Here is a 24,413-nt window from a genome sequence, read left to right on the forward strand (position 1 = left end):
TCATTTGTGCCGGTGGAATTGGAGATGTAATTTTTCAGCTTGAAAAGATAGTAAAAACTTCAGGCTTCGTTTAACTACAGAGGGGAAAATAGAAGAAGATCTTTTCCCCAAAAGTGATTAAATATTTTTATGGATCATACAAAACTCCTGATTATCTGTGATTTAATCAAGATTAATTTAAATATGTATTATAGTACTTTTTGCCTGTGCAATAGGGAATACACATTATCTGTTTACTTTAACCAAGTAGCGTGCCAGAAGCTTTGTGACTAGTGCTATAGCTTTAAAGTGATATTAAACCCAAAAGTAAACATTTATCATACTGCAGCTTACCAATTCTTAGATGTGATGGCTGCAAAAAGCTGTCCTGCAAATGTAGCATTTAGAGTTTGAAATAATATAAGTATAATACCGCGTTAGACTATCAGGCTTCAAGCAGCAGCTAGCATGACAAATAGGCAACATTGCTGTAAAAATTTGGTGAAAATAGTGCAGCGCTTGCAGTTTAAGGTGTACTTGGACCTTGTGATAGGTTCTAAATGCACAAAGTGACCAACAAGAAACTATATTAAAACTCTGGAAACCTTTTCATGAATGAAGCAAACCCACCAACGGTCGTTGGGATAGTATTCTCTGTAAAAGGTATTTTATATGGAGAAAAGAACAGGTTCTCCCATGTATATATAATTGAAGAAAGGAGAACAAAAAAGCACATAGTTTCACTCCGTAAAAAATAGTAAAAGATTAATATAGTTTAAAACTCACATTTCAGGAGAACAAAGCATGCTTAATAATACTAATGTGGCGGCAGTGGTGATCATCCTGACGCGTTTCGGCTACATAGACATCACCTAGAGGTTTGAGATAAACCGTTTAACAATGCTTACAATGACCAGCTTTTATTCATTTATGTAAAACCTTTATCCTAAAAAAAACAGAACTATTGCTTCTACTGCTTAAAAAGTGTTAGATTGAGTTAGTGTATCTAAATCTGCTAGTACATATAACACTTCCCTCAAATATAGGAGGCGTGTTACTAGATAGGCCACCAGGTGAAAACAGAGGGGAAAAAAGCATAACAAATAAAACAAATGCATCCATGAAATCTAATGATTGATAAGTTGCAATATATTACATTTTTGGTTTAACACTACTTTAATAACCTCTTTATTGGTTTAGTCTACAATGTGGAGGTTACCAGGCTACAACTAGCAAGCTTTGGTGTGTCTTACAATGTGTAAGCTTGAATACCAAGACTGCGGCTTTTAACCGGTTCCCGACCAGCTCACGGGTACGGGGTTCCTTTAAGAGCATGGCGGGGGGACCCAATGTGCGTGTCAGACAATCAAAATTGCCCACGCGTGATCGTGTGCATGACCGCCAGCATAGGGGTTTGTATGTGTAAACACACAAATCCCTGTGCTGTCAGAGGAGAGGAGACATGTCGTTTGTTCCTAGTGTAGCACTAACCCCCAAAGGAGCTGCTGAGTAATTTGGGGTCTGTACTCTGCCTATCAACCCCAATATATTTGGCTCGAACAATCCCTTGGCACAACTGGATCACAGTACGATCGTGGGACCCACTGGTAGTTGGGAACCACAATGATATACACCGTAAATAAATTGCAATTAATTATGGTTGCCTTATACTGCGCACCTATCCAAAAAGGCAACAGATAAACTCCACACACAACTTCTGATTAACCAAGAGGCAATGATTTACTTGGTAAGAAAGATAAATAAAACAAAATTAAACGGGTACAGTTGACTGCCTACAGGGCCCTGCAAGAGTCAAAAATAAATATTAAACAGGTTCAAATGTCACAAACCAAAGTACAGACCAGTGTAAGCACCCGGTGGAGGGGTCCCTCCAGTAGAGTACTATTAACACTGAAGTACCTCTCCACCAGGCCTCACCCAGCTCTTGGAAACAGCAATAATATACAAAATGAGTATGACGAAATTACTCTATGTGTAGGAGTCTATAACTCTTTAACTCCCCCTAGCGGGCAGTCCTTGGACACGTGTCCTACTATGGTGGCCTAGTTGATCAGACTAGGCCTTGCAATTGTTCCTTTCCTGTTAACGGAAGTCTTCGCTAGCATTAGTTGGTGCACGTAAATAATTTGTAATCCAATGGGGTAAATAAACTGGAAACAAACGTTAAAGTAAGTATGGCGTGTTGGCAACACACACACCGATTCCTCTAATCACAGTCACTGCCAGATGCAACGTATCCGTGCACGTGGCGTGTTAACCTACAAGCAACAATGGAAAGATCCACCTTTCTGCGACAGTTATTATATCATGGGCAGGTGCCCTTCTCACCCAATGAGGCCCCGCCTCTCCTGTATACTCAGTCTGTGAAGTCCCGATCCTCGGTCCCTCCGCAACGGACAGTCACTGGCCTTCTGCGCAGCCGTCACAAATGCCGGTGAACAGGTGACACTGGTTGACCTGGAATGTAGGCCAAAACACTCCATCAAAGATCCCCTCTCAGGATGGGTGATCCACCCTGACGACTGTAGGCCCAGGCTTCTGAGGCCTAGGCTTCCTTAAAGCAGGCCTCAACACAGGCTTCCTGCTTGCTAGAAGAGGTGGTCCCAAGAGAGCGTGCCAAGGCCTTCCTTCCCCTTAAATCCATTCACCCAGCAGGCTGAGCGGGGCGCAATGCACTTTGGATGGCACAGTTACACTGTGGGCATCGTAGTCTGTCAAACACCAAAGGCAATGGAGTATTTATCTCCCTGCACTTCAATTTCCATAATGCATTGCTGTAATCATGTAAAACCAAACAAGTGGTGGCAATATAACTATTGGCCACCGGAGGGAGCTGAGTTCCTTCTTAATTATAACCTGTAGTCTTTTGGCCACATTGCAAAGTGGCACCTTGCTACACTAGTAAGTAGGAACAGCGATATGTCTCCTCCTACTCGGTCCAATCCCCATACAGTTGTAACACATGCATTTTTTATAGCACTGATTGCTGTATAAATGTCAAATGGTCTCGAAAGTGAGTCAAGTGTCTAAACTGTCCATTGCAAAAAATGTGCCTATAGCCGCCATTACTAGTAAAAAAATTATAATAATAAAAATGCCATAAATCTTTCCCATAGTTTGTAGACGCTATAACTTTTGCACAAACCAATGAATACATGCTTATTGTGATTTTTTTTTTTTTTTTTTTTTTTTTTACCAAAAATATGTAGAAGAATATATATTGCCCCAAACTGATGAAGACATGTGTTTGTTTTTTAAACAATTTTGGGGGCATTGATTATAGAAAAAAGTTTAAATATTTTTTGTGTATAGTGCAAAAAATAGAAACCAGAGGTCATCAAATAGCACCAAAAGTAAACTCTATTTGTGGTAAAGAAAGGGCACAAATTTCGTTTGGGTACAGCATTGCATGACTGCGCAATTTTCAGTTAAAGCGGCGCAGTGCCAAATTGAAAAAAGTGCTCTGGTCAGGAAGGGGGTAAAACCTTCCGGAACTGAAGTGGTTAAAGGGCAATTCCATAAAAAAAAAAAGATTTTGGCCAGTTTATGGTAAACACCATAAACATTAGAGGTGAACGCCGGGCTTAAAAATGTATTTGAAATGTATTCTTCAGTAGCCAAAAAGGACTTGCTAGTGCTTAGTGTGCAGTGTTGTCTTTCCATAGCTGGTTCTTCTCACCGCTGTGGGTCCCCAGCTCCACTATCTTAGGTTTGGGAGTTTTCAGGCCCTGTCACTGTGCTTCTATGTTGTCACATGCCTCTTCAGTGGAGACTTCAACACACATTGTACAGCATTGACCACTCTGGAGCCAAACCTCACTCAAAAGTCCTCCTCTCCATTCCTAACCTTTTTTTTTTCTCCTGGAGTAGAGATTTTCCAGCAAGTTAAAACACACACAACAAGTGTAAAAACATTTATGGAAAGGAACAACACTGTAAATACGTGCCTAAAGCAGAGCATCTGAGCACCACAAACCAAATAGGCAATTTAATCAGTTTTTAATAATAAAGCAAGCCCCCCATCCATCCATTCATGTCTCCATGCTTTATTTTGGTGAAAAATCACTTTGAAAAATACTCCCTAGCATTTGTGGCCATTTTGAGTAAGGGTGTAGCATTTGCAGCATTTACTTCCTGGAATCCATCTGCCCTTAGTTCAGGCATGCAGGCAGGAGGGTTTGCTTAGCTGAAAAAAACCCTCTTCCCCTCCTGGAGACTCTTGGGATGTATGACATCATTTGCCTAGCATTGAAAGCAGGAGGTAGCTAAAAACATGTGAAAAAGGGTTTAAAACAAGCTAATATGATATACTTTACTATCTATTTACTAATGATAGCAGCATAAGGATTACAAATGGTAAATGTTAATTGAAAGAGTGAAGTTCCACTTTAAAATACCAGATTTTTCTGTGCTTTTACCTGCAAGTTGTTGACCAGGTCTCTATGTACTGCTGCTTTGATTCCAATCAAATTCGCAGCATTTGTCGGCATTTCTCTCTACAGCTTAGTTGCAGCATCATCTGTAGTGACATGAGCAGTCAGGTCACCTTCTACCTCTTAAATTCCACTCACTGTATCTGTGAAATTCTTTGTGAAGAATCTGAACCATTGATGTGAAATAAATCTAGATATTTTGGGATAACAATACCTAGGAAATGTTGTACTATATAAGCCTTGTGTTAAAGTGGAATTTCTGTCATACCTTAACAATGCCCAAATCTACTGCCAAAACCATTCTAAGACTATTCTAGAAAAAGACTATTTACCCAGTAAGAGAATCAAAGGGTTACCTGTGTGCTCCTAGGGAGTTCTTTCTAACTGAGAGGGGGGGGGGATGCTGTGACTGGAGGAAAACAGAGATCCATGTTTCTGCTTAGCAAAAACACAAGATCCCCATCTTCCTTCCTCACAGAACAATGGTCTGCCTTGTTTACATAGGCAGACTGTCATTCTACCTCTCCTGTAAACGATTGGCGGACATAGTGGCCACGGACCTGCTGCGTCCAATCACAGCGGGAGCAGGTCGTGGGAGGCACACATCGCAGACCCACTGCACAAAATCATGTACCTGCACATGATTTCACACAGGAGGGCCGCTCTGCCGCAGTATATCTGTGTGGGGATGTCCTTAAGTGGTTAAAATTGAGTAAAACAATCAGCCCCATTACGTAAATAACACACGTTGTCTAGTTTATTTCACTTTCTCCTTTCGGAAGAATGCAAAATATGGTACAGCTGTTCATGGCAGCCAGTCGGCTTCTAACTTCAGCCTGTTCAATTAAGTTTTGACAATAAAACCTGGAAGCCATTTGTTTTCTATGCAGAGCTGCACCGGATTCTGCACTCTCAAGTTTTAGTAAATCAACCCCATGGCGTTGTATCTTTTTACTAAGGGACTTCTTAGATATTAAATGAATTTATACTAAAGACAAATCACAACCTATGCTGAAACTGATACATCATTTATCTAAAGCATTGATTACTCAGAAAAAGTCTTGTTGCTATGGTTATACCAATATTTTCCCAGTGACAAGGTCTGCTCTTCAACTTTCCATATAATACCGCATAGAAGCATTTACACAAGGTTTGAAAATTCTTTCCTCAAACTGTCATTTTCATAAATTATTATTATTCAGACTTATATAGCGCCAACTGTTTATGCAGCGCTTTACAACTTGAGGGTAGACGGTACAAATACAATATTCTTGAATGCAGTAGGAATCAGAAGGCCCTATTTTGATTGACAGTCTTCCCACAGCCTTCCGACGGTCGCATCCATCACGTCACGATTTTCCGTAAGTAGCCGAACGTCGGTGCGCAGGCGCAGTATAGAGCCGCACCGACGTTCGGCTTCTTTCGGCTACTCGTGACGCGATGGATGCGACCGTCGGAAAGCCTGTCGGAAGACTGTCAATCAAAATAGGAACGCCCAGTCCCGAAGACCATACCCTAGACAAAATGAGCACCAGTCTAAGGGTAAATTTTTTTTATGGGTGAACTCCCGCTTTAAGTGGTTAATGCAGTATTCAGTGCAGAGTGGTGGGAAGTGTCCCTTGGTTTTCTCTATGGCTTGCCATCTGGTGATGTAGTATATTAAATTACTTTCAACTTGGAGTTGTTTTCTCATAAGTGTATTACCAGTCCCAAAGTGGCAAAATTGGCATTGGAACAGGTCCTCTAAAATATTGTATTTTGCTTTCCTTTCTGTGTAGGTAACAATGGTCACAGCAGTGGCACAGCCAGGCAGCAATGGAAACTTGAGAGGGTCTAACTCTTCCCCACTCAATCTGAAAAAAATAGTGTTATCTGTACATACACTTTAAGGATATCCTGTAAAGATGTGAAAGGAATCCTCTAGACTCCTCTCCTACACATGTTGTTTACTGTTGTGCCTCTTCACTCCTCTCCTGGACATACTATCCAATGTTGTATCCTCTGCACTTCTCTCCTGTATACACTGCCCGAAGGCATACCCTCCACACTCCTCTCCTGCACATATTGCCTGCAGCCAAACCCCTCATTTCCTCTGCTGCACATACTATCTGCTGTTATACTATTTGTGCTCTTCTCCAGCACGTTTCATGTCGTCATGCCCTCTGGACTCCCCTCCTGCATGCAGACGCTTCTTTCCAAGATGCTTCTTTAGAATGTTTGATATATGCTCAACCTTGCCTATTCTGGAATGGCTAAGCTTTGCTAGTGTCAAAAATTTAAATTTTAAACATGTTTAAAAATAGTCCAAAATATTACATGAAAATGTAAAAAATATAGTCTATATTTATTTTTTGTCACAGTAAATCTCATGATGCACATATCTGGAATACTTGCACTTAGAAAACCTGGACAAATATATTTTCAGTTGTTTCCTCAGGCTGTGCTCATTAGGTCAGAATAACTACTTGATAGGTTGGGGAAAAGCTTTTTTGCTGTTTTTTCCACTGTATTTAAACTAAAACAATATTGACTTTACCACTCTGCCAAAATGCTGTATCCCTCATAAAAAAATAAGCAATATAAAATAAACATTGTTGGAAATAATCTCGATTAAGGTAACAGAGATATTTCTTGTCACAGGTATAAATTGCCCCAGATTAGGAGGGGATAAACTACTTCTCAAATGTTTTGAAGGTTAATTATTTTAATGAACACTTCAGAGAGTACAGTATGTCCACACTATAGAAACATTCATTAGAATTGTTTACTACCTTAATGGCATTGCCTGTCGCTTCTCTATTAAAGAGCCTGCATGCTCAGTTTTTTTTATTTCAGTTTCATTTTAAGACAAATTCAGGTTCTTACTCTCAATCTAAAATAGTATATGATGTTATTCAAAAAATATATATAGATGTGTGTATGTGTGTTTTATATTATACATTAGGATTAAGACGAGAGGGGAGCACATTGACAGCTAAGAGTGAATGACAGCTGCAGCCAGGGACCACTTGTCTTTTTTATCAATCCTACTATGTAACTATAGGGGGTGGATTTAGTAAAACTGGAGCATGCAAAATCTGGTGCAGCTCTCCAAAGAAACCAAACGGCTTTCAGGTTTTATTGACAAAGCTTAATTGAACAAGCTAAAGTTAGAAGCTGATTGGCTACCATGCACAACTGCTCCAGTTATAGTAAATCTCTACATGTGTGTTCACCATGATTGGCTCTCATGGTGATCATATGTTTAGAAATCAGTACGATTGGTTCTCGGTCCTTAGTGTGGGACGTGAAGCGGTCAGTGACAGTGAAGTGTCAGAATTAGCAGCTCTAGGAACTGTGCCTAAGCATATTATTATTATACAAATCGCTGGCATCAAGGTATTAAATGTTTCTGCATCGCAGTCCTGGGAAAAACATTGGATGAAATTCAGACAGAAGTCCGAAATCTGAACCTCTGTCAGTGACTCATTAAGGGCTCTAATCATAATTCCCATAAGTCCATCCAAGTAGAACTATGACACAATGAAGGAATGTGCACTCCAAAAATATCCAAAGAAAACTCAGTGACATCTGCTAGAAGAGAGCTTGAAGGTACTCTACAATGGCAAGAAAAAACAGTAAGCAGCCCTTACCAAGTGTAGTATAGAAGCAATTTTACTAAGAATTAACAAATTGGTAACTTACAAGAATATATGTGAAAAAAAGCGCTCATCTGTAGGTGGCAGATCACCGCTGCGGCTAGCCAGTCAATTGCACTCTTTCTGTGGGATGTGGCTGGATAACTCTCGGTGGTGCTGGTGGATTCCAGCACTTCCTAGATTGTCACGGCAACCCCAGGTGGGTGTTGATGTCAGCGTGAATCTTGGGAGCAGTGGGCATGGAACGCGTTTGGGGCATGCATGCTTTTTCATCAGGCCATCAGATGGTCAGACAATCTAGGCAGTGCTGGAATCCACAAGCACCACCGAGAGTTATCATGCCAGTGCATTAGTAGAACAACCAGGGAACTAGCATTCCCAAAAAGATGTCACAAATTACCTAGATATATATTAATGAAGAAGGGCAAATAGGAACTGAAATATCACATAAGAATAGCTAGGGACCCATTTATAGAAGATGGCAAATACTGATATTTACTGGACACTCCACATCATGGCCTTTGTTGGTGCTTGCTCCACATCATGGCCTCTGTTGGTGGTTTAAAGTCTATGGTGTCCTATGTAGTTCAACAACAAATATGGTTTAATTTATAGTTAAAGTAGAAGTTCATCTTTGGGAACATGTTGCATGTCTTAGCTGTTTTTAAAGGTGGAATATGTAACATGTTCCCACTGCTGCAGCTGTTCCCTGACCTGCTGCCTCTATATTGACAGCCAGCTGGGAATCTTCTCCCTAAACTTGCTGTCACAATTAGAAAACAAAAATGCAGCCTTGCATGGCTCTGCCCTGTCAGGTCACCCGCAGCCAGGTGACAAGTGCACCCCGTAGGGGTCAGGGATGCACCACAGGGTGGTGAATCCTATGGCCGACTGCTGCTAGCGGAGACGAAGCGTGAACCTAAGATCACCCAGGGCGCGGAGTCTAAGACCCAGTATTGTATTCACCAGAGCCTTTGATGGTAAGGATGGTCTTGGCCGCTACTGGGTCCAGGTCGCATCCCCGAGATTCCTCAAGTCACACTCCGCAGGGAGAAGGGGGAAGCAGCCAGCAGACCAAACAGTGGTGATGGACAGGCCGAGGTCAGGGCAACAGGCAGACAAGGATAACCGTGGAACATGCAAATAGTCAGGGGCACAGGCAGACAGGGAAGTCGGGGACAAGCCAAAACGGTACACGGAAGATGATCGTAGCACTCTGCAAACAGGAACTAGCAATACACTGCAGACAGGAACTAAGCATGGAACACTGTTGAACAGCACTGCAGACCTGTAGAGCAACGGTTAATATAGGCTTCCTGGGATGGACTAGGGTGGAGCCATACAGGAAGAGGAAGTGATAAAAAGGGGAACCAGAGCAGGATCTGCCTCTAATGAACACATGGAGATCAGGTAGGCAGACAGGCTTGATGCATATTCATGACAGTACCCTCCCTCTTAAGGCCCCTCCCCCTCCCCAGCCTGGAGCCAGGGCTAAAGGGGAATCCCAGAAGAAACCTCTTCGACAAATGGGGCGCAAAGATCTCAGATGCAGAAATCCAAGACGCCTCCTCAGGACCAAATCCTCTCCAAAGCACAAGGTACTGAAGAACGCCTCTGCGGAGACGAGAATCCAGAACTTGAGTATCCTCATTGACCAGAACCGAAGTAGGGACAGGAGGAGAGGATTTATTGAGGACCAAAGGCCTTTTAGGAATAAGTAAGGGCATGAGAGGGTCAACAGGAATCCGAGGAGGATCAAGCAGACCCTTAAAGATGAACTGGGGATTAAGCACAGGACCATCAGACTGGGCAGAGGTCAGAGGAACCCTGAAGTCAGGTTGGTTAGAAGGTGACAGGGCACAGGAGTCAAGCTGGATAGCAGGGAAACCAGCAGAATGCAGAGAGCCCTGAAAACAAGGTAGAAAACCCCATTTGGCCGACGATGGCAATCTATCCAAAGGATGGATTGAGCCCCTTAGACAGGTTGCAGGAGGGCCTGAACAAGAAAAGGTAGGAGGCTCACTGGGCATGGGCTGACCTGGCATAGCTGATGCAGAGGCCGATTGAATAGCATATTCAGGTGTAGCGATTACCCGAATCGCATCACAAGGCGTAGTGACTGCAGAACTCGCAGACAAGTTAGCCTGGCTGTGCGTTTTAGGGACAGTCAACGGTAAACTGGAGTGAATGATCGGCTCAGGTTCACAGACGGGCTCCTCATCCAGAGTGCTACATTGGCTAAAAAGTGCATCAGCCTGACTATTGCAGGACACATTCCGGACATCACTACATGTGGTGGGACGAGCAAAAGATTCTGGAATGGTGGCAACAGGAAGTTTCTCTTTTGGGGCAACCTTGGGTAGGCAAGACGTGGAACAGGAGGGACCCCAAGCCAGGATCTGTCCGGCAGTCCAGTCAATGTGAGGAGAATGGAGTTTTAACCAAGGAAGACCCAAAACGATAGGAGCTGAGGTCTTAGGTAGAACAAGGAAGGATATCCACTCCTGGTGAAGTGTGCCTACTGACATCTTAACAGGGACCGTCTGGAAGCGAATAGGACCCCCCGGGAGAACAGTGCCATCAATCGCCGAGACCACCAATGGTGTGGTGAGGGGCAAAAGGGTAAGTCTCATGGACGATGCGATTTCCCAGTCTATGAAATTGCCAGCGGCTCCGGAATCCAGATATGCCGAGACCGAATGAGAAGAAGCACCAAAATGAAGGGACACAGGAAGAAAAAGACGAGAAGGTGAAGGAGATATTTCTGGATCCAATACTCCACCTTCCAGATGTATTGAACCCGAGCGTTTCTCGGGGCGAAGAGGGCAAGTGTCACGAAAATGACTTTTGCCCCCACAGTATAGACACAGGCCTAGAGTTCTGCGCCTGGCACGTTCCTCAGGGGATAGCCTGGTCCGACCCAGCTGCATGGGTTCCTCAGTTGGCAAGGGATGCTCCACGGGTCAAAGAGAGGGGAGCTCAGGCTGACTAAGGGCCAAGGAATGTTGGCGTCGCTTTTCTAGGGTCCTTTCCTGAAAGCGAATATCGATCTGATTACACAAGGAGATCACTCCGTCCAGATCAGTGGGGATGGTTCTTCCTGCTAGTTCATCCTTCACTCTATCAGATAGGCCATGCAAAAAGGTTGCGACTAAGGCCTCATTGTTCCAGCTCAGTTCAGCTGAGTGGATACGGAACTGCAGAGAATATTGTCCCACTGAACGGGATTCTTGGCGGAGACGTAAAAGGGCGCTGGCTGCTGAAGAGACACGAGCCGGTTCTTCAAAGATATTCCGAAAAAGTTTCAAGAAAACAGGCAGGCTAGAAACCACTGGATCATTCAATTCCCACAGAGGGGCAGCCCAGGCTAAGGCCTCCCCGGAGAGGAGAGAAATGATATAGGCTATCTTGGCCCGATCAGACAAGAAGTACTGGGGCAGGAGCTCAAAATGAATAGTGCATTGGCTAAGGAATCCCCTGCAGGCTTTGGAGTCTCCAGAAAAACGGATTGGAGGTGATAACTTCAGTGAATGCGACTCTGCGACTGGTGCAACAGGTGCAGCTGCTGGTTGTACTTGGGGTTGCGGATTCGGGGTTCCCAGCGAGGTCTGAAGCTGATCAAAGCGGGAAGCCAGATCCTGAAGGAAACGCATCACCTGATCCTGATTAGCTTCATGCGTCTCGAGTCTGCGAACAATGCACTGTAATGGATCATCTGCGGGGAGCGGCATGTCGGCCGGATTCATGGCTGTTCAAACTGTCAGGTCACCCGTAGCCAGGTGACAAGTGCACCCCGTAGGGGTCAGGGATGCACCACAGGGTGGTGAATCCTATGGCCGACTGCTGCTAGCGGAGACGAAGCGTGAACCTAAGATCACCCAGGGCGCGGAGTCTAAGACCCAGTATTGTATTCACCAGAGCCTTTGATGGTAAGGATGGTCTTGGCCGCTACTGGGTCCAGGTCGCATCCCCGAGATTCCTCAAGTCACACTCCGCAGGGAGAAGGGGGAAGCAGCCAGCAGACCAAACAGTGGTGATGGACAGGCCGAGGTCAGGGCAACAGGCAGACAAGGATAACCGTGGAACATGCAAATAGTCAGGGGCACAGGCAGACAGGGAAGTCGGGGACAAGCCAAAACGGTACACGGAAGATGATCGTAGCACTCTGCAAACAGGAACTAGCAATACACTGCAGACAGGAACTAAGCATGGAACACTGTTGAACAGCACTGCAGACCTGTAGAGCAACGGTTAATATAGGCTTCCTGGGATGGACTAGGGTGGAGCCATACAGGAAGAGGAAGTGATAAAAAGGGGAACCAGAGCAGGATCTGCCTCTAATGAACACATGGAGATCAGGTAGGCAGACAGGCTTGATGCATATTCATGACATGCCCCCTGGCAGTCATTAACCGAGTTATGTGAATGAATGAACTCCAAGTACCGACACAGACTTTGTGGCTGTTGATTTGTAGTTCATAATGATGGGTGCTGTTGAGCGCTCCTAGATAGTTAATTGATTCTTCCCATCATTGTGCCTGCCCGTACAAGGTACAACCAAATTTGTTGCTTTTTTGTGGTGTGGTCTGTGACACCCAGAGACTTTTGAAGGATGTGGGGTACTCTTGTGTCAGCTTCACTAATGACTCTTGGGTCTAGTGTCATCCTATGTCCCTTTTGGACATAGGATGACTGAGAACTGATATCATGAATTACATGAGATGGGACATTAATGATAATTCATGTACTGCATGATCTTGGAATATTACAGGTTGCTTATTCTGACCCCCAACAGGTCAATAAGAATGCCTCATAGACTGTTGAGATGCTAATTAAGTCTGCTTCTATGGTGATGTGAATTGGAGCCTTGGTAGCCAGTCTGGCTGTCTATTGTGGGATGTTTAAGTGTCTTGCTGTGATTGCATTCTGTGTACATTGTGCTAATTAGGTCTGTTTCTACAGACCATTTAATTGTGTATGCTAATGACACTGTTTTGTGTGAAAAGTCTCTTGATGATAGATATGTGTTGGCAGTCTGAAAGGTTAGAGGTCTGACTTCTCGGGTTTAGTGGATTAGCATGTCATTTATGTTTACTAAAAGAATGTAACTTGTCAGCTATAGTAATTAACCCCTCTAAATGCGGTGCCAGAGTGTCTGTCTAGATGTGGATTTGAGGGGGAACTAGTTAACCACCCATTGTGTGATGTTTTGGGTGGAGAGTTTCATTGTCTCTGTAACTACTGTAGCATGCTTGTAACTGTATAAAAACCTGAGAGTGTACCATTAAAAGTATTCATTCATTTTGGAACCAGTAACAGAGCTGTGTGTCTCGTTATTCTGGGAAATGGAATTGGTCCTGTCGGCTGGAGTGTCGGATAAGCTGTCGTGGTTGGTGGATCTTCATCCCATTGGGGAACTTTCCCCTTTCCTCATGTCCCAGAGACACAACATAAAGTAGGAGGAAATCTCTTCAATATTTGTCAACAGAAACAAATGTCCCCATTGGCGAATTGTCCTATTTTCTTGTTACATTGGCAAACAGAACCAGGGGACACACAGAAGTGAATCTCTCCAACAGGCACACAGAAAAAAAAAGTTGGCTTTCAAAGTGGCTTACCTAAAACTAAAAGATGCACTTTAGCAGTAAGGCATCTGTACAAATAAAGCAAGGCAGACGTCATCTTCATATTGGTGCAACAGCCCCAGGTGAACAATGGTCTAGGCAATTTTAGGCAACCAAGAAGTTTTGAGGCAGTTGTCCTCTAAAACATTTCAAGGAACATACAGCAATTTCTGTTATTACATAGTAAATAAAAAATCAATAACAAGAAAACTTCATGTTTGTTTTCCATTGTCCTCTTCACAGTTGATCTGGAGTTGAATAGCACTCAGAAGGAGCCAGTTAGTAGGGTACTGAGCAGTACCTAGAGTAATATGAATTGCTGTTAATGTACAGACACACAGTAGATCAATACTTTCTCTTTGTATTTATGGATGTGAGATTGTTATTTCAGATTAATTCCGTTCAGGTGACTCTTGAGGCTGGAAATTGTGTGCTGTTCTTGTACCTTTTCGATAAATAACATTGAGACTATAACTAAAACTCTGCAAGAGATATGATGCTAGATGCCTCCCAGGGTGCTGAAATGGTAAATAACTATTGTGTAAATCTCAGTCTAGTGAATCACTTTTGAAAATCTTTTACAATGCCTACAGTCTGCTTCCATTACATATCTGGATTGATATACTGCTCTTCCTACAGCATCATAACGGCGCTTTTTCCTCTGCTTCTGCCACCCGCTAACAGCATTAGGGAAATATCAAAACATGTACTGAGAAGGTACAAGGCACCGACAAAGTTTTTTTTCTTTCAATGTACACATTTTGCAATTGAGTTAATAGGTTTACCTAAAAATAATTTAGATACAATCATATTTTAAATACAAAGCTGTTGACCCTCCCTTCTGCAGCGATTGTATTTAACAAGATAAACCATAGCCTTTGCTGAACTGCTAAGATAACAGTATAAGCTATATATAAAATATATATACATAGAGCTTTTTTTCTCAGAGAATAGGTGCAGGAACTCCTCCCTTCAAAGCCATCCTTGACTCCGCCCGTTACCCAACTCCGAGCAACAATAGAACCCCCTGCAAAAATAGATCCCCTCCAGCAACAATAGATTCCCCAGTTGCCAGAATCAATAGACCCTCCAGCAGCCAGCAACAAAGACCCCTCTTAGCAATGATTTACCCCCCAGCAACAATAGATCCCCCACGAGCAACAGAAGAACTCCCCAGCAACAATAAACTCCCTTCCTTCGCAAAAATAGATCCCCTCCAGCAACAATATATCCCCCAGCAGCCAGCATCAATAGACTCTCCAGCACGCCCCAGCACCTCTTTCCATTACATACATTCAGTTTGGGAGGTGCCGGAACTGCGTTCCTCCGCGTTCCTGCTGAAAAAAGCCCTGTATATACATTGTATCTATACTGTATGTGTGTGTATATGTATGTATTTGTGTGTATATATATATATATATATATATATATATACACACAGTATCTCACAAAAGTGAGCACACACTCACATTTTTGTAAATAATTTATTCTATCTTTTCATGTGACAACACTGAAGAAATGATACTGTGCTACAATGTAAAGTAGTGAGTGTACAGCTTGTATAACAGTGTACATTTGCTGCCCCTTAAAATAACAACACACAGCCATTAATGTCATACCACTGGCAACCAAAACGAGTACTACGTGAAAATGTCCAAATCGGGCCTAATTAGCCATTTTCCCTGGGGTACAGCTAATGCGTTTCAGGTGCACACCCCCTTCCTCAGAGCTAGCTAGCTTTATGAAACCTAACTGGCCTTACTGGGAATTCCTTATGCTACTGGGAATTCTCTTCTATTGCAAAGACTTACTTTTGCTCAATTTGTCATACTTTGTGTTGCTCTTTGTGGTCTTCAAGCAGACAATAGTGCAACAGCATGAATAAAGAAACAACAAGAGGGGATGGGGGAAAAGGGGAACAAGGGACAGTGGCTAAGGCTGACCCTATAACATTCCCTCCCCCTGAAAAATTAAGGACTGTCTTGGTACGATAAAATTGACATACATATAATGTAAAAAGGAGAATTTATTACATGTAAAAAATGACAGATAATACATAATTAAAATTGAAAAAACAGGAGCCTGGAGTAGCTCCAGGCAATATCTGTGATTACAAGCATATGGAATGGTCTAAGTCTCGACTAGTTTCGTGGTATAACCACTTCTTCGGGAGAACCACTCTATAAAACAAACAATACAGTAAAACAGACAAAATTGGTATAACAAAAGAAATACAGCATAAAAATTGATATAGATGATAATTGGCTTACCCAATTTAGGGAGGTCATGTGTGGCACCAAACCGCCCGAACCATTGACCCCACGCGGTGGACAGGGAGGGATGTACGGAGATCTCTAGGGGGGCATAGTGTAAATAATAATTATGGTGAAGGGCACTGATGGAAAAGGGGGGGGGGAAAGGGGAAGCTTCAAAGGCATAGAGCAACTTTAATCATAGGTTTACATTGGTCCGATTTGGCATGCATTTTGACATGTTAAATGACATGTCAAATCGGCGGCTATTGGTGGCAATAGCAGCATCCGAATCTGTACGACGCCGACTTTGCAGCGCCGCACCGATTCCCAAAAGTAGTTCCTGTACTACTTTTGGCGACTCTGGGTGTGATTTCAATAGACATTTGTGCAGGAACATGTGCCAAAACTTTTGATAAACGATTGTATAATATAATAGGCTGTTTTTTAGGTATGGTCTGAATAGAGCTACTTTTAAATCCGGAGAAATTTTTAGAGTCAAAGTGGTTTTAAAGCCAAAACCCCAAAATATAATATATTACAGCTTACCAATCATTAGATGTGGTGGCTGTCTTTTCTTTTTTAGGCCCTTTTCCCGCCCCAGTTTTCACATAGTGATCTGGCCAGTGACAGCATAGGATGCACCATTGGATAGCAGCATTGTCATTCATGGATGAGGGGAGTGTTGGTTGTACTGTAGATGTTAAATACACTAACAAATTGAAGCTAAAGTCCAGCTTAAACTTTATAAGCAGTTAGTTTCTTTTAGGATCAAGATTTTAGATAAACAACTGATCATTGTAAGCATTCCTGCAAGTGTTGATTGGTTTGTCTCATCTCTGTAACTGATCCACTCTGCTGGAGAGCCTGTTCTTTTTAAAAAAACAATTGACTTACTGGATCACCAGATGAAAAGAAAGAAAGCCTAAAAATGTAAATACAGTGGTAAGCTGCAATATAATAAATGTTTCCTTTTGGATTTAATACTACTCAGCATTTTTGTGTATTGGATGGAAAGAAAAAACATATGTAAACAATGTAAGAGGAGGAAAGTAAATGTGGCTTAGGAATAAGGAAAGTTGTACATCTTCCCAATATTTTAGATTACAGGTTACAAAGGACTTCTTTTCTCCCAGTGGCCAAGATGCCTATGCTTTTCTTCACTCCTTTTCTTCACTGAGCGTCTAAGCTGCTTTGCCTGTTCTGCTCTCTATATAGATGACTCTGGAATTATAAATTATTTAGAGATGAGACAGCATTTATGTCCTAATTGTGTGGATTAACTGTATTGGGCAAAAAAACTAACAGCCTCTCCTTTTTTTCTTTTATAGAATGGATACATGTTCCAGAGAATGTAGTTATGGAAACTGCAAGAGAAGGGTAATACAATAGGATTTATGTTTTTGAACATCCATACTTTTTTTCTTATGTAATATGCTGTCCCTTGTGGACAGGAAGACGGTTAAAGTCATGAAAAAACTGTTCATAGGAAACCTCGCCTAGAAGATTTTGGAGAGCCATGGCCTCAAAGGTGTCATGTCTGTATATTTTGACAGTGGTTTGCTGGGCAAGTGCACTTTGGTACTTAAGTGTCACTCGCCCAACATCCAACTACTCCGGCTACAGGCTAAGCAAAGTGGCGTTGGCTCAGAAAAACATTACTTTTGGCAATATTAGAACTCGACCCATCAATCCACATTCCTTTGAATTTGTCATTAATGAGCCTGAGAAATGTGAAAATAACGGTAGCCCCTTTTTGGTTATTCTAATAAGCACAACCCATAAGGAATTTGATGCCAGACAAGCCATCCGAGAAACTTGGGGTAATGAAAGCAACTTTAAAGGAATCAAAATTGTCACGCTTTTCCTTCTGGGCAAAAATGCAGATCCAGTATTAAACCAGATGGTTGAGCAAGAAAGCCAGATATTTCACGATATCGTGGTGGAAGACTTCATAGACTCATACCATAATCTAACCTTAAAAACTATGATGGGCATGAGATGGGTGGCAACTTTCTGCTCCAAGGCCAAATATGTCATGAAAACAGACAGCGATATTTTTGTAAATATGGACAATTTAATTTATAAACTACTGAAACCAACCACAAAGCCAAGGAGGAGGTATTTTACTGGGTATGTTATCAATGGAGGACCCATAAGGGATGTCCGCAGCAAATGGTATATGCCAAGAGACTTGTACCCAGATAGTAATTATCCGCCTTTTTGTTCAGGAACTGGGTATATCTTCTCCGCAGATGTGGCGGAACTCATTTATAAAACATCCCTCCACACAAGACTTTTGCATCTTGAGGATGTCTATGTTGGACTTTGCTTGCGAAAACTTGGAATCCACCCATTTCAAAACAGTGGCTTTAACCATTGGAAAATGGCTTACAGTCTGTGCCGATACCGTAGAGTTATTACAGTACATCAGATTGGCCCTGAAGAAATGCACAGAATTTGGAATGACATGCAAAGCAAGAAGCATCTCAGATGTTAGGTTTTGCAATTGGTTGCATATTTTTTTTAGCTGTTGCGGGAAAGAAACTTTATTGTACAAAATGTATAGACAATATTTGATCTTTGTTTTCATTTTTTTGGCCTGTACAGAGCTGGAACCTGAGATTAATCTACATCAGTATAGTGGACATTTTTGTCCATTTCTCTTACCATTTCGTAGATTATACTGTAAATTTTTATTCTGATTACTATTGTTTTTCTTCTGTATCATTTAATGCTATGATGATATGACAAGGCCGTCTGTATTTCCATGACTCATGATCAAAGCTGTGTATCCTCTATAGTGTGCAATACTATCATGTAATCTGATTTCCATCTAAGTGGCAATCTGCTATGCTCTGTCTTTTAAATTTTGGTTTTATCACTGGATGTTTTGGGCTGTATTGAGATTTTGATGTAGTCCACACTTCATATCTATACATGCATGCATATACGGTTCTATAATATTTTTCTGTGTTTACAAGTTTGCATTATTGAAATTCCTAAAGCCCAGTTGATCAGGGTTTTAACCCTTCTAAAAAAGCTAGCGTCGAGCTTTAACAAGTAAAATACATAGTTCTGGACATGCAGTCATAGTTTCGACATGCAGTATTAGAGATTTTTAAAAATAATTAACTAATGCATTATTTTTTTAAATAAACTGGTAAATGTTCTCTCTTTAACCAGTAGCCTCTTATTTACTGGCGAATACCTGGTTCCCCTTCATTTCTGTGCCAACACATAGTGTGCAATGTAGACCAGTGGTCAGCTTTGCTACTATGTTCTTTGCTACTATGTGCTACTATGTTCCTCATCCAGCCCTGCTCTGCTTGATACATCATACATAGGCATAAAATGTAATTTTATACTGATGTCATTCACCTGCCTGCCCCCAGCTGATGTAGACATGCCCTCCGGTCAGTCCTTTTGTACTTGGAACAATGTACATAGACAGGGAACATATTTCTCTGTTTGATATCATTCAACTGCCTCCCCTGAGGCAATAGTGATTCTCTCCCTGTATTTGGTAATGGGGAAAGGTAGGGAGTCTGTGCTGTCAATTGAATTGAATAGTAAAACCGTTTTAGAAATGTATTTAAGTACAATAATGTGCTTTGATTTCATAACTTTAATTGTTTTCTTAAGTTAGTAAAGGGTAGCTTACTCATTTTTTAAAAAAATTGCATGTTTTGTTTATTTTGAATAAAGCTATTAATATTCAAAAACATGTGATTATCTTCTACCCTGACTTAACAGGGTCATGCGTAAAGTGATTGTAAAGCTTTAGTATTTATTTTTTAAGAAAATAACAAACATTGCATACTTACCTGCTCTATGCAATGGCTTTGCACAGAGCAACCCCGATCCTCCGCTTCTGGGTTCCCCTGCTCCTGCCCCCCCACCGAGTACCTCATAGAAAGGCACTTTCTATGGGGTCATTCATGCGGGCATGCACCCTGTCTGAGTCTATTCCCCGCATTACAGGATTTGATCGACAGCAGCCGGAGTTAGATGTGTTTATATCTGGGTTTTTTTCCCCAAAAATAATGTTCAGTAGGAAATGGAAGCAGCACATTTTAGAAATCAAAGACCACTAGAAACATAGTGTAGAATGCTCAAATATATACTTTATTGCAATGATTTATTTTACCTTAAAAAAAAAATATATATATATATATATATATATACAACATTTAAGGTCTCATCATCAATAGTAGTACTGTAAGATGCTTAAGCTTGAGTAGGAAAGAGTTTAGGACCTCTAGTATTTAATTTATTTTACAAAAAAAACATTACAGAGACACAAAGTGATAGAACATCCTACATTATAGAGTTGTCACCACAAGGGATGAGGGTATATTATCCCATTGGGACAAATGTTCAGACGATGACTGTCTAACTGGAAACCCCCCTTACTTTGCTCTCACTTCCTGTTGCTTCTCTAGGACAAAAAGTAAAGAAACGTCTCTCCAAAGAGACACAGCATAAAATAACCCGATAAAGGTTAAAATCTTCTCTACTCTATCAAAAACTCAAAAAGTTAGCCTACACTTTTAAGGTTCTGTTCATTTAAAGGCACACTAAAGGTTCTCGTTTAAAAAAATAAAATAACAAACATGTTATACTTACCTCCACTGTGCAGCTCGTTTTGCACGCAGTGGCCCTGGTCCTGGTCTTCTAGGGTCCCTCGGCGGCTGTCACGGCTCCTCCCTGCATCAGCTAACCCCCTTAATGGGAAGCGCTCTCCCAAAGGGGGTTAGCTTGTGGGCGCGCTCCAATGATACAGCCGGAAGCCGTAGCCGCCGACTGTATCACACGGCCCCGCCCCCGGCACGCTGTGTCTTTGCTTGTGATTGACAGCAGCGTGAGCCAATGGCTGCGCTGCTATCAATCTAGCAAATCTAGCCAATCAACGGCAAGACTCCGAGGAGTAGAGGACGTCAGGGGATGCGCACAGCAGATTCAGGGCTCAGGTAAGTAAAACAGGGGGGGCCGGGGGGCCGCCATTGCCAGGTAATAGGATGCATTAAGGTGATAAAAAAACAAACCTTTACAACCCCTTTAACCACTTCCGGACCACCGCATGTACATTTACGTCGGCAGAATGGCACCGACAGGCACATCAACGTACCTGTACGTGCCTGCCTAGACGTGGGTCGGGGGTCCGATCGGGACCCCCCCATACATGCGGCGGTTCCCGTGGCTTCAGGAGCGATGCGGGACGACGGCGCGGCTATTCGTTTATAGCCGCTCCGTCGCGATCGCTCCCCGGAGCTGAAGAACGGGGAGAGCCGTATGTAGACACGGCTTCCCCGTGCTTCACTGTGGCGGCTGCATCGATCGAGTGATCCCTTTTATAGGGAGACTCGATCGATGACGTCACACCTACAGCCACACCCCCCTACAGTTGTAAACACACACTAGGTGAACCCTAACTCCTATAGCGCCCCCTGTGGTTAACTCCCAAACTGCAACTGTCATTTTCACAATAAACAATGCAATTTAAATGCATTTTTTGCTGTGAAAATGACAATGGTCCCAAACATGGGTCAAAATTGTCCGAAGTGTCCGCCATAATGTCGCAGTCACAAAAAAAATCGCTGATCGCCGCCATTAGTAGTAAAATAAATAAATAATAAAACTATGTTGTAAATGCTATAAATGTTGCGCAAACCAATCGATAAACGCTTATTGCGATTTTTTTTTACCAAAAATAGGTAGAAGAATACGTATCGGCCTAAACTGAGGAAAAACAAAATGTATATATGTTTTTGGGGGATATTTATTATAGCAGAAAGTAAAAAATATTGAATTTTTTTCAAAATTGTCGCTCTATTTTTGTTTATAGCGCAAAAAGTAAAAACCGCAGGGGTTATCAAATACCACCAAAAGAAAGCTCTATTTGTGGGGAAAAAAGGATGCCAATTTTGTTTGGGAGCGACGTCGCACGACCGTGCAATTGTCTGTTAAAGCGACGCAGTGCCGAATTGTAAAAACCCCTTGGGTCATTTAGCAGCATATTGGTCCGGTCCTTAAGTGGTTAATAGCTGTTTTAGGCCCATTTGCATTTATGTGTTAGTGCAGCACAGGTTAACACATTCTAAAATGTAGTGTGATTCATTCTGAAGACACCCCAGCAAACTATTACAGCAAAGAGCATTGTACCCACACCGCTGAGCACCCAAAGAGAAATTATCAGGCAGTCTGTTATCTCACAGGCAGCCGATCAGATTAAAAAAGACAGGTGAACAACACAATTTATAATTTGATTGACTGCTATGACATATTGATAAATAAGGCAGTCGTCATTTCCTTACAGCAAGAGTTCTCTAACCTATTTCATGTTATTTTAGAAATGTAGTGGCATTCGGCTTTTATTTTTTAATCTGAATCCTAAAGTTCATGACATTTTTTCCATGGTACAGTATTTGAAATCACTTTGTTACAGGAAAAATACGGAAGTATTTGTTGTAAGATTTGTTAGTGATAATTTTAGCCGTTTAAAGGAGTTTTAAAGGCAGAAGTTTTTTTTTTCTTAATGCATTCAATGCATTCAATGCATTCTATGCATTCTTATGCATTAACCAGTTCAGCCCCGGAAGAATTTACCCTCTTCCTGACCAGGCCATTTTTTTCGATACGGCACTGCTTTGCTTTAACTGACAATTGTCGTGCGACACTGCACCCAAGCAAAATTTACGTCCTTTTTTTTTTACACAAATAGAGCTTTCTTTTGGTGGTATTTGATGACCTCTGTGTTTTTTTATTTTTTGCGCTATAAACAAAAGAAGAGTGAGAATTTAGAAAAAAACTCTTACTTTTTGCTATAATAAATATCCCAATTAAAAAAATAAACTTTTTTTTTGTTCAGTTTTTTTAATCAAGAATATATTGATTGCGCAAAAGTTAGTGTCTACACAAGGAGGATAGATTTATGGTATTTTTACTATTATTTTTTTTACTAGTAATGGCGGCAATCAACAATTTTTATCAGGACAGCGATATTGCGGACAAATCAGACACTTTTGACACATTTTTGGGACCATTGACATTGATACAGCGATCAGTGCTATAAAAAGGCACTGGTTACTGTATAAATGTCACTGGTAGGGAAGGGGGCGATCAAGGGGTTAACTCTGTTCCCTAGGTGTGTTCTAACTGTGGGGGGATGGGACTGACTAGGGGAGAAGACCGATCGGTGTTCATACTTCATAGTCTCCTCTCCCCTGAGAGAACCGGCATTTGTGTGTTTGCTCTGTTGCAAGCGATCGCGGGTGCCCAGCAGCTCATCGCGCCAGCCGGGCACTCCCATTTCGCCTGGGGACACTCTGCGCGCGCCTCCTAAAGTGTCTTACAGGGCCGACATAATACAACCGCTTGCCCAAGGGAGCCAACCTGCTGCAGTATAACTGCAGCGACTGGTTCCGGAAGCGTTTAGGATAAAAAAATCTTCTGTGTGTAGCAGCCTCCCCAGCATATCCCAATTACCTACCTGACATCCTCCTCTCTCCAGCGATGTCCACGATCCCCTCAGCCATCCAGTACACTCTTGATTTGCTGACAGAGCAGCGACGCTATTCACTTGCGCAGCTGTCAATCAAAGTCAGTCAAACAGGGGAAAGGGTGGGGCTCCGTGTCTGAATGGATACACGGAGCTCTGACTCGGCTTGGGTGATAATACTTTCCCTTACTCCCTCTGCTCAAGGCATCCTTCACTGTCCGGTAGGACTAGTTGGCCTCAGTAGAATCTTCAGCATCTGACACTTCTGGACGTTTCAGATGCCTGTGTCTCTTCAGAGTTGCATGGACATATTAGTGAGATAGTAGCCATCTAGAGGAGCCCCACCTACTCTGAAGTATTGGATGCTGAATATTCTATCAACACCAACTACAGTTACCTCTGCAACTGAGTGAAGAATATTTATTTATTTATTAAAATGCTTATAAAACAACAGTGCAGTCTTGCACACGTGCCTCGGTGCGCTGGCGGGATAAAAACAGTACAGAAAAGGAGCAAAAAACTGCATCGATCAAACAAGTGACAATAACAGTCATGAACAGCGAACAATAAAAGATATGTGAAACATACGCAGTTAAAAATATAGAATATTTAAAACTATTAAAATGTTTAAGTCACCCCGAAAGCCTGGATATATAGCCATGTTTTTAAAAATATCCTAAACTTCAGGAGATCATTCTCAAGTCTTAGGTGAAGGCGCAAGGAGTTCCAAAACTGAGCTCCTTGTACTTCCAAAGTCCTCCCACCACATTTATTTTTGGCAAATTTGGGGATGTTCAATAAAGCCAAATTCTCAGACCGCAACGATCTGGAAGGCACATGTCTGATGAGTTTTTCTCTGAGATAGCCCGGCCCAAAACCATGGATGGCCTTATGCACAAGACACCCCGTCTTCAACTTAGCCCGTTGTACCATGGGCAGCCAGTGCAAGGCCTATAGAGATGGAG

General features: G+C 42.2%; 1 protein-coding gene across 1 annotated transcript in view; it reads left to right on the forward strand.

Annotated features, from left to right (window-relative positions):
* B3GALT1 (beta-1,3-galactosyltransferase 1) overlaps positions 1-20,584 on the forward strand; it is a 360,749-nt gene extending 340,165 nt beyond the window's left edge. Inside the window, exon 4 of the mRNA XM_040357811.1 lies at positions 17,279-20,584. Within this exon, the coding sequence (XP_040213745.1) occupies positions 17,467-18,447 (981 nt within the window). The 5' untranslated portion in view covers positions 17,279-17,466 and the 3' untranslated portion in view covers positions 18,448-20,584. The remainder of the gene's footprint in view (positions 1-17,278) is intronic.
* Positions 20,585-24,413: the final 3,829 nt, after the last annotated feature.

This window comes from Rana temporaria, chromosome 6 (assembly GCF_905171775.1).
Source record: "Rana temporaria chromosome 6, aRanTem1.1, whole genome shotgun sequence".
NCBI classification, from domain to species: Eukaryota; Metazoa; Chordata; class Amphibia; order Anura; family Ranidae; genus Rana; species Rana temporaria.